Below are 10,426 nucleotides of genomic sequence, written 5' to 3'. Positions count from 1 at the left end.
TCTCAATGGGGAATGCATTTGTGAACTACAAACTGTAATGCATGGGTAGATTGGAGAGGTTAGGTGTGGTATGAGACCAGTCACTATAGGCCTAGTTGGTTTATTACTTCCACACTATAGAGATGCATCATTCACACACACCACATTGGTTATCACAGAGGATGACCTAAACCTGCTGAAACAGGTCAAATATGTCCATTAGGCCCACAGCTAGAAACACAGCGATTAGGCCCCTGTTAGTCACATGGAGTACCTGTTCCAAGAGAAGAATGCAAACATAGTAAACCTGTTTTATAACCACTGATTTGTGACTCAGAGATGGCAAACAAACACAGACCAGAGAGGACCATACGATAGACTATAGGTTATCTAGGCCTACTAGCCTACAACCTCAATATATTGTGGCCATAGTGATAAAAGCCTCATACTTGTTTTATGGTAGGCTACTCACAGTTGTAAGCTATGTCCTTATGTGTCTGATTGTGTTTTATATTGAGCCATTATCGTTTGGATCCATTGTGGGAGTTATATCACTTGTTCCAGCAGTAAAGTTCCTAAAGGGATTGTGAGGATAGCCCCCCCTCCACTCCCCCTCCAAATCTTTTTGGCTTAAATCATGTTTCTCCTCTTGCTTGTTCACTGTGGAAAAGCAGGCCTAGAGAGAGGTAGGCTACCATTACTGTGCATGTGACATTTATCCTCCACTGTGATTATTAGCCAGCTGTTGTGTTCTGTTGCTCAGTGGAGAACTAGTTTGTTGACATGTGAACATTAAATTGACTCTCTATAGGGTGAACAGGATTTGCATCTCCATCTCTTGTTTAAGGAAGTTCAGTTCCGTTTGGTGGGTGATTAAGGTGTGTCATGGCCCAGTCATATTTATAAATGTCTCTGGTGTGGCGTTATGTTGTCATGTGAATAACCTATGCTGTGAGTTGGTACATGCCCTTTCTCTGTTTGTGTGGGAGTAGCTTAACACTTTAGGAGTTAGTGCAGGTTTGTAAACTTTTTGACTGAATGTAAGGAAATCCTTACATTGTGGGCACTGACAAAAGAAAGGTCATCCTAAATATAGTCCGAAGCCATGGTGACACAAGTGTCTTTTCATAAAGCAGGCTCAATTAAAAGTTTGGAACAAAAGCTCTAGGAAGAGGTTGTGCTGTCAGAAGGTCAAAGCACTGTGTAGTGTCTGCACATGGGCATAGCTAAAAGTCTAAAAGTGTTCTTGACTTTTCCTCTACTCTGGTTTGCCACCATATTGCCAAATAGTTGATGTCCCAGTCCTAGCCTCCCACTCAAGTTAGGCCATTGTGTGGAGTAGTCTGTTTTTGCGCTGGGCCTACCTGTACTGGGCTCACTCTCCCTATCTCTCTGAGTGCGTCTAGTTGACCTTCCTCTCAGCGCTCACAGGCCTGGGGCTAAATAATGGATGAGGTGCCTGGAAAGAGAGGCTGGTATGAGATATAGCCTACCAGGAGAAGAGTGGAGGGAGAGAGGGCTTGGTGACTGAGATGCCACGCTTAGCACTAAGCACAAAAACAAGTGTCTACAACTTAACTAACCACTACCATACAACATCAACCCCATTCCTGCCTAATACACTAACCATACAGTCTGGTCTGGTCTGCTGCAGCCGAGGAGCTGTGCAGGGGGTGTCAATCATTAATGAAAGCCGTCCCATCTCCGGTTTCCTCAGGGAGAGGAGTGGGAGTGGAGGGAGCAGGGGAAGGAGCTCAGGGGTTAAAGATAACAGGATTAGGAGAGCGGGTTGTGTACATTACTGTAACCGTGCACTCTCTCTCTGCCTGTCTGTCTCTTTCTCTCTCTGCCTGTCTGTCTCTTTCTCTCTCTGCCTGTCTGTCTCTTTCCCTCTCTTACACTCTCTCTATTTCTCTATCTGCAGGTGCCAGGGGAGGATAATGTTGTGCCTTCAGCACAATGGATCTGTAAGAAACCTCAATGCCTAGCTCCTGGTGAGTCTTGATCTCCTGAAGTCCCTGCATTAGAAGTGCCTGAAAACTGCCTCAGTATAGCCCTCACCTCCACCTAAGGCTGGTCCTTCTTGAATACTGTCCCACCATGGCACTCTGAAACAAGCTCAGTGCACTATTGAATTACTACTTTTGTCCTTATTGCATGACAGTATATCAAGTGCGTGAGTGCAACTGTGACCTGGTTCCTCTTGGCTGCTGAGTTTGTACTCTTTCAACCCACATCCTCTTCACCTCAAGTCTTGCAGAGCTATGACGTTTACCTCTGAAATCTTCTCACTATGGACTCCCATCTAGGAATTTCTCTGTTGGGTCCATCACCAGGGGCTGGAGATACTGCATCTGACTTGGACAGGAGAGAACTAGTGACTTTTTCTTAGTCCCAGAAGAATACAGAGCTGAGATGGATGTAAGGACTGAGAAACGGGTCAAAGTCATGATTTGGATGGTTCAGTATTGGCAGTGTCTCCTAAGCGAGATGTTCCATAGAAATCAGAAATAATAAACTGTATGATACCTGGCGATTTGTTTTCCACCATTGTTCCTCATTGTTTAGCCCATATATAAGCAAAGACCCATGGATGATGGGAAAGAGACGTTTATGCTCTGCTTCCCATCCAAACATTATCTGCTTGGACCTTTTGGCCATGGATGTATCCACCACCCAACCATCTATTGACATACCTGGGTCTGTTTGACACTTGGATTGTCCTGCAGCTCAAAGCAGCTTTGATTCTTTTTTGTGCTGACTTTCCACTGTTTAAACCCCTCTGTAACGTGACTTTTGCCGCGCTAGAGCCTCCATTTCACTGCCTCTGTTAGACCTTTTTTCTTTTCCTCAAAGGTGGATCCTGACCTAGAGGAATCCATTTTGGGGACAGGAGGGCATGTTTGAGTGATTCAAGGCTTAAACCAGGAATCGAAACAAAATCAGATCAGAGAGATTATCGACTGAAGAAAGAGAAAGAGAGGGAGGGGTCGGAGGTTCAAGGAGGGTGGCAGTGGCGTGGAATGGCGGATCACGCTGAGCTGCTTGGCGAGATGGCCACCGTGGGCCGGCTGAGCGCCACAGAGCGTCTGAAGCATGCTCAGAAGCGACGCACCCAGCAGCTGAAAGGCTGGGCCCAGATGGAGAAAGACACGGCCCGTGGCAAGACTGCTCACAAGGATGACAAGAAGAAGGGGCGCACGCGCAGGGTAGTCTTTCCCAACAACATCACCCTGCTGGAGGCTGCAGCTCGCAACGACCTGGAGGAGGGTGAGTCAGTCCCACAAACACAGACTCTTATACACTATGAGAGCAGATACATCATCGTTGGAGTCACCCTTGGGGACGTGTATTGCTAATCAAGGAAAAGTCACTCATTTAAAATGTTGAAAAGAGTATTTTTAAGAGTATCACTCAACTCTGTCAAGGCAGCTGCTTAGGACTAGTGCTTTATAAGCACAAGTTACAGAGGAAATGATTCATACATATTTTATGTTGGACACGTCACACTCTAGCTTATCAGACCAGGCATTTGTTTTCAATAGTGTTATTGTTAGCTCTGGGGATTACGGCTAATTATAGAGGTCACTTGTAATTTAGACCTTCACGTAAACCATAGATTGCCAGTGTGTATCTCAAGTTAGGATACAGCCCATATAATAATGAGTCATTGTGAATAACATTCATGTTGTGAATGGATTTCCCTACAGTGAGGGAGCTGCTGAACAGTGGAGTCAGCCCAGACCTATTCAATGAGGACGGGCTCACTGCCCTGCACCAGGTACACACACACACACACACACACACACACACACACACACACTGCTACCGTTCTAATAGCCCTCACCAACAGAGATCAGTGTGTGTGTGACTGTGTTTATGTTTTGCGTGGTCACGGCGAAAGTACTGTTTGTCTGTGTTGTGTCTGAGTCTACTGTCTAAAGTCACAGTTTGTATAAACATGTTAGAGTGTCTTCACATTGTTCCAGATGTTGTTACTGCTGGTCTGGACCAGTTCTCTTGCTTACATTCCTAGACAATCGAGGACTGATTTAGTGATCCCCCTACAGTACATGGTGCTGCTGTGTTGTGTTTGGGAAGGTTTGCAAGCACACCACCAAAAAAATACACTGTTAGAACGACACAGTGCTCTCTTTATACAGTAAGCATCAGAATTCTTCTTGGAAAAAGTCATATGTTTACTTAGCAGAGGGCTGGAACATGTAGCCTATGCAAATTCTGTTTACATTGCAGTTGGCAGAGTGGTTGTGTGGTTGTGTGTGTGTGTGTGCATGCGCCCCCCTGCGCTTACATGTGTGAATTTGTGTCTTCCCTCACGGCAGTGTTGCATTGATGACTTTGTGGAGGTGGTGCAGTGCCTGCTGGACGCGGGTGCAAGTGTGAACGCCTGCGACAGTGAGCTGTGGACGCCTCTCCATGCTGCTGCCACCTGTGGACACACAGGCCTAGTACAGCTTCTGGTGCAGTCGTGAGTCTGCTTTTTTTTCAACAGAACACACTGACTATACTGCTCTCAGTGCAGAAATTATGATATGCACATCTGCTGAATTACAGCATAGTGTATAGCACACACTGATGGGTGATTGAGTCTTGTTCACTAAAACTGTAGCCAACCCTTCTTGAAAGCTAAGCACCTTGTTTACATGCATAAACAATTCAAATCAGGCTGCTGCACTGAGGTAAATAAGTACTTTGGGTGTGTGAACGTCCTTCAGCAGTGCAGTGCAGCTGTGATTAGATTAGATTTATATCTAACCCTAACTTTATTGTCATACACTAGTACAAGTACTGGGACAACGAAATGTAGCTGTGGTGTGATAGCGATGAGTGTGTGTCACTGATGTAACATTCTCCTTGTGTGTGTGTCCAGTGGAGCAGACCTGCTGGCTGTCAACGCTGATGGGAACATGCCCTATGACCTTTGTGAGGATGACGCCACACTGGAGCTTCTGGAGATGGTCATGGCAGAACAAGGTCAGTAGAGAGACCAACACCTAACCCAAACTGAACTTTACCCCATTCTCCTTCCAACGTTATCTTCTAATCAAATCCCAAAAAATCCCACACCTATCTTGAATTTATGCTGTAACTCCGGCCATTATCCCTAGCCCCAAGCTGTCCCTGTCCCAGCCCTAACCCTAACCATATTCAATGCCATACCTACAGTAGGCTATTTGCTATTTCTAATCTAAACAATAAGAATAGTCTGTGAGAAGATGTACTTATTAGACTGTGTGCGTGCGTGTGCAGGTATAACTCAGGACCGTATAGATCAGTGTCGCGGGGCTAAGGAGATGGAGATGCTGACTGACATCCGAGCGCTGGTCCAGAGTGGGGCAGAACTGAACGCTCAGGATGACCATGGAGCCACCCTGGTGAGATACATTAGAACTCTGAACACATCAGAACTTTTAGACTATATCACTTTACAATGGCAATGGGGTTTGATCTGCAGCTGAAGGTAACCACTATGATCAATATTTTAAACTCACTCGTAACTCTGCATTGGGCCAAATGGTTGTGTATTGAACAGCTTGTCTGTCCCCTGTCTCTACCTTCCAGCTTCACATTGCTGCTGCTAACGGCTACCTGTCAGTGGGGGAGCTGTTGCTGGAGCACAGGGCTGAGGTGGAGGAGAAGGACTCTGATGGCTGGACGCCACTCCATGCTGCCTCCTGCTGGGGACAGGTCAGTACTGCACAGAATTAATCAAGGACCCCTTTAATCAGCTATCATGATTTAACATGACAATGTCATTGGTCTTATTTTCTTCCAGATCCAGATGGTGGAGCTTCTGGTGGCTCATGGGGCCAGTCTCAACACCAAGTCTGTTCTGGAGGAGACGCCACTGGGTAAGACCAAGAGACCTGACAGTCAATGCCCAAACTGTGTGCTAAAGGGTACCTGTGTGACAGAGACCAAGAAGTTGACGATAACAAATGTGAGATGATTGTTTTTTTGTGTGTGTGCTGTGTCCATGGCAGATGTGTGCGCTGACGAGGAGGTGAGAGCTAAGCTGATGGAGCTGAAGCACAAACACGACGCCATCATGAAGAGTCAGGACCGACACAAGGGCACCCTGCAGAGACGAGCGTCCAGCACCGGCAGCAGGGGGTGAGTTCAAGTCGAAGTGGAAGACGTTTTCTTTTGACACGTGAATGGTGTTTTTTGTCCAGCTTTTTGTTATTTTATTCACTGTATCTGTGTCTTTTGGCCCTCTGTCTATGCAGTAAGGTGGTGCGGCGGGTGAGCGTTAACGAGCGTTCTAGTTTGTACCGACGGGAGCACCACAAGGAAGCAATCGTGTGGCAGGAGCGCGGCCGGCAGGCTGAGCCGCAGGACGAAGACGAGGACAGACAGACGGACAATGAGCTTCACCAGCAGGCTGCTATGGTAAGTGGCCCTGTTCTGCTGATGATAGCATCAACACCTTGACAACAAGGATAGTCAAGGATCATTGCCCAAATCAACCCTTACCCATGAAGCACGTGGTTAGAAAATATGGGTAATATACTGGATATGGTGGAAATTCATTCTTTTTTTTGTTTATCTGTACACATATTGCTTTTGGCTTGGGGCTAGGGTTTGTTTTGAAATTGAACTACTAAGAGTAGAGGTTATGATTTAGAATAAGCTGGTGTTGAATTAGTTCTGGTCACTCTCCGACCCAGGCTGCAGCTGCAGGTGCCATGCCAAGGGCTGAGGATGAGGAGGGAGTGGCGAGGAAGAGGGAGTCCAGCCTGGGGAATGGGGGGCCGCCCCTGACCCTGTCCTCGTCTGTCCCAGGGGAGCAGTGGGGCGGTGGGGGTCTGATGGAGCGCAGTGCCTCCTACCAGCTGAACCCTGCCTCAGGGTCTGGGGAGGGAGAGGGCGGGGACAACATGACCCGGGAGAAATCCCATCAGACTCTAGCGGACCTGAAGCGCCAGCGGGCTGCAGCCAAGCTCCACAAGCACCCTGCGCCCCCCCCACCTCTACTCCCTACCTCAGAAGAGGAGACCCCCACACCTCCTCCTGAGGTGTCCTCCCCAGCCCCCCAGGAGCCCCCCAGCACAGAGGAGGTAGCTGACCCCAGCGCCATTTACTTCACCCCAGCCAGCGGGGACCCACCCCTCCTCAAACTCCGAGCCCCAGAGGAGGACACCTCCAACACCAAGGAGCCCTGCTGTGGACTCATGTAGAGACTGCCTGACTAGAAATTAAAGTGAGGGATGTATAACACTCCTATGTGGCATAACTTTCAGAGGATTGTTTTCAGGTTGATTTATCAAATTGTTAGCTATTTGAAATTCTGTCCAACCTCCATCAATGACATGCCATTTAATATTTGGTCTACGCTGCATTTCTCAACTATAAGTACATTCCTCCTGCACGATTTAGCCATCAACTCTCCCTTCTTCAGCTTTAGAACAGTACAGTATATACTGTATATTGTGGAGAGAATGTACCCTATATAATAAGAGTACTTAACATCAAAGCTCCTGATATTCCTCATTGCCTCTCTTTAACGGAGGGCATGGATCTCATTGGACCTGAGATGGCAACCTGGTGGCTTTTAAGAGTACTTCACTGTTTCATTCTACGGTTTCACCAACTACATTTACATGCACAATATATGAAAATACTACATGACCCAAATGAATATGATTGCTTATACATAAAGCAAATAGGGTCTAGAGCAGAGTGAATGTTAATGAACCAAAGCTGATTATTATTCTATTGTTAAAATGATAATCAGACCAAGTGAATGCTAATTTCGCACTCATGATTGACTGAGTTTGATCGAATATGTGCACTGTAACTGAATTAGTTGATTTTTAGAGATGGACAGGTTGTGATTGAGAGGAGGAGTTGCTTTTTTCTAAATGATTAATATTAATGATACATCATAATCTGCATTTATTTATCTTATTTATTGTGTTCCATCCAGACACACCAGTTTATTGACAAAGCACAGTAGTGAGTGTGTTTGTAGATGATGGTTTCTGTTTCCTGTTGGTTTGAATTTGCATCACATTTACACATGATTGTAAACTAGTGCAATTTCCCTGCCTTTACTCCTGATCATCAGCACTGTTCTTAAAATATAAACCAATCTACTGTTCCAGTGCACTAAGAAACGGCTACATTTTGATACTTTGATGGTGCAATTTGTAAACAAAGATTTTTTTTGTTTAAATGATTGTAAGAGATTTATATGTAAATTAATGTAATGAAGGTGTTTGTTAAATGTTCCCCCACAGGATAAGGGCCTCAAGGCATTTCTATTGAACATTTTTCTATGCTCTGGACAGGACAGTATTTTCTTATCTCTTTGCTTGTCTCACTCAAGGTATCGAGTATGGCCTCCACAATTCCCCTACATAAAATCATTCCTACCTTGAAACCCAGGATCTATATAACTGTCTTAATGAAATGAAGGTGTCATCAGATCAATTGAAAAAAAAAAAAATATCAATTTGTCAATGTCTTAAGCAAGGTGTTCTCAATGTAATGGTTTGTTTAAGATAAGTGCCTTCTGTAGGGTTGGCAAATGAAACATGGTTTGCGATGCTTGCACAAAGTTCCAAAAATCATATACTACTTCAACCCAGGTCAGGTGGAACTTTGATTGGGTTGCAGTCTGTATGAAGTGAAGTATGGAACAGAAAGCCTCTACCAGTGACTGTTTCCATCCTCCGATGGATCTCAGTCCTTAGTTACACGTTTCAGTTTTTGTTTGTCGTAGTCCATGATTTGTACTGTTGTACTGTCTGTTCAAAAAGTTTGTCATGTTTTCACAGATTTTTGTATTGATTTGTTTTTTGTAATGCTACATGGGCTTTGAGCACTTGTGTTGGAGAGGGAGTCAAGCTGACAAAAATGTTTGCTCTCTAAGGACAGACTCTTAACTCATAAGTCACTTTTATATAAGTGCTCATATAGGTAACTTTTTTGCGCAACATTTCTCTCTGGTATTGCATGTTTTACTAGTTTAGTAGTCGCGATAGATGGACTTGATTAATCGAGTTACGCGCACAGATCTCAAGTTAGAATATGGTTATGGTGTTGGTCAGTGTGCCCCCCAACTGCCACATCTTTCAAACCAACAAAGTTGCCTTTAATCCACAGAGAAAGTTAACCATGCTGCTCAACAGTGAACCTGTTTAGACTCCTTTCTATCGTACATAAAGTAGGTAGCTGCACTGACTCAAGTTATGGTTGAAGTATTGAGGGTGCAGAGAGTGAAATGGCTTTTCAGTCCAGCTAGCCTCTTCTCACAGCTGCTGTGTGTGTGCGGAGCGCCCTGAGTTTGTCGAGAGAGACTAGTGTCCAGCTGATGTGAGTGCTGTACTGTAAAGGGGTTACTCCCTTCATTCCATAGGAGGGGAGGGAGAGGGGGAGGGACTCCAGGCAACTCTGACGAATCAAGGACCTGCAGTACCTGTCACTATTTTTGTACCTTTTTTCTTTGCTCCTTTTTATTTTGGATCACCTTACAACAAATCTAGAACCCTTGTAAATATTTTAGAATAAATATATTATATAATGTCAAACTGCATTGGGTGTTTTTTTGTTCATGTATTTATACAGTATGTGTGGTTATCTGAAGTTCAAGCTGAAAATGTCACCCCCCTGTGGAGAAAATGTGCAGTTACCTAGCACAGCAGCGTTGCTCTATGCCACACACACACACACACACACACACACACACACACACAGAGCTGACCGCCACGGTGCATTCCTGTAATGATGGGCCCAAGTGCCCAGCACATGCCCCCAACCCCCCACAGATCAAGGGCAAGGCTTTCCCCCAGACCCACCTGTTCCCCCAGACCCAAGACTGTTGACACGGGGAGGAGTTAATAATGATATACGACCACATGGTGAAAGACAACGATGTACCCTGGGGACCTCTAGTAATAGACACATCGCCAGTCCCTTGCACACCATAACCTTTTTTCCTTTTCGGTAACTATAGAAGAAGCCCAAATTGATTGAATATGTATGTTCTGAAATAATCAGACTGTTTAAGGGTTCATTTTGATGTTTTTCTTTTATTACAGGATGCTTATTATAAATGTGACTTCCCTGATGTTCCATGACATGCTCACTGTGGCCTTGACAACACTTCAAGCTTGGGTGAGACCCCTAGTAAGGTAAAAAAAATAAATAAAAAGAAACAAAGTTTCCCAGCTCACCCATTCTCACTCTTTGCATGCTTGAGTGACAGGTTGCCCCTCCAAGGCAAAGGGCAGGCAGAGTAGTTCTTATTTCACTCCTTAAGAGACACTCCTTGAAAAGAACAATATCATAAGGGCAGGGAGAAAGGTGTGGCATCATCAGTGACTAATGCTATCCCATGCTGTGTCCTGGCTGTCAGGGTAAAGTGAAGACAACTGCCAAAGAAAGACTTACAGGGATATACTCAGAAGCCGTGTGCTGC

General features: G+C 45.2%; 1 protein-coding gene across 1 annotated transcript; it reads left to right on the top strand.

Annotated features, from left to right (window-relative positions):
- Window positions 1-2,354: 2,354 nt before the first annotated feature.
- On the top strand, window positions 2,355-9,490 carry ppp1r16a (protein phosphatase 1, regulatory subunit 16A). The gene is made up of 10 exons (XM_083675603.1): window positions 2,355-3,249; window positions 3,690-3,760; window positions 4,323-4,468; window positions 4,871-4,974; window positions 5,251-5,375; window positions 5,563-5,688; window positions 5,777-5,852; window positions 5,985-6,114; window positions 6,231-6,393; window positions 6,672-9,490. The coding sequence occupies exons 1-10, from the start codon at window positions 3,003-3,005 to the stop codon at window positions 7,179-7,181; spliced, it is 1,698 nt and encodes a 565-aa protein (XP_083531729.1). The 5' UTR covers window positions 2,355-3,002; the 3' UTR covers window positions 7,182-9,490.
- The last annotated feature ends 936 nt before the right edge of the window (window positions 9,491-10,426 follow it).

This window comes from Argentina silus, assembly GCF_951799395.1.
Source record: "Argentina silus genome assembly, chromosome: 1".
Lineage (NCBI taxonomy): Eukaryota > Metazoa > Chordata > Actinopteri > Argentiniformes > Argentinidae > Argentina > Argentina silus.
This window is presented reverse-complemented; position numbering and strand designations above follow the sequence as displayed.

Coding starts and splice junctions, on each gene's coding strand:
- ppp1r16a (XM_083675603.1), top strand. CDS start 3,003: ATGGCGGATCACGCTGAGCTGCTTGGCGAGATGGCCACCGTGGGCCGG. Junction 5,376..5,562: donor ATGACCATGGAGCCACCCTG/GTGAGATACATT, acceptor TCTACCTTCCAG/CTTCACATTGCTGCTGCTAA. Junction 5,853..5,984: donor TCTGGAGGAGACGCCACTGG/GTAAGACCAAGA, acceptor TGTCCATGGCAG/ATGTGTGCGCTGACGAGGAG.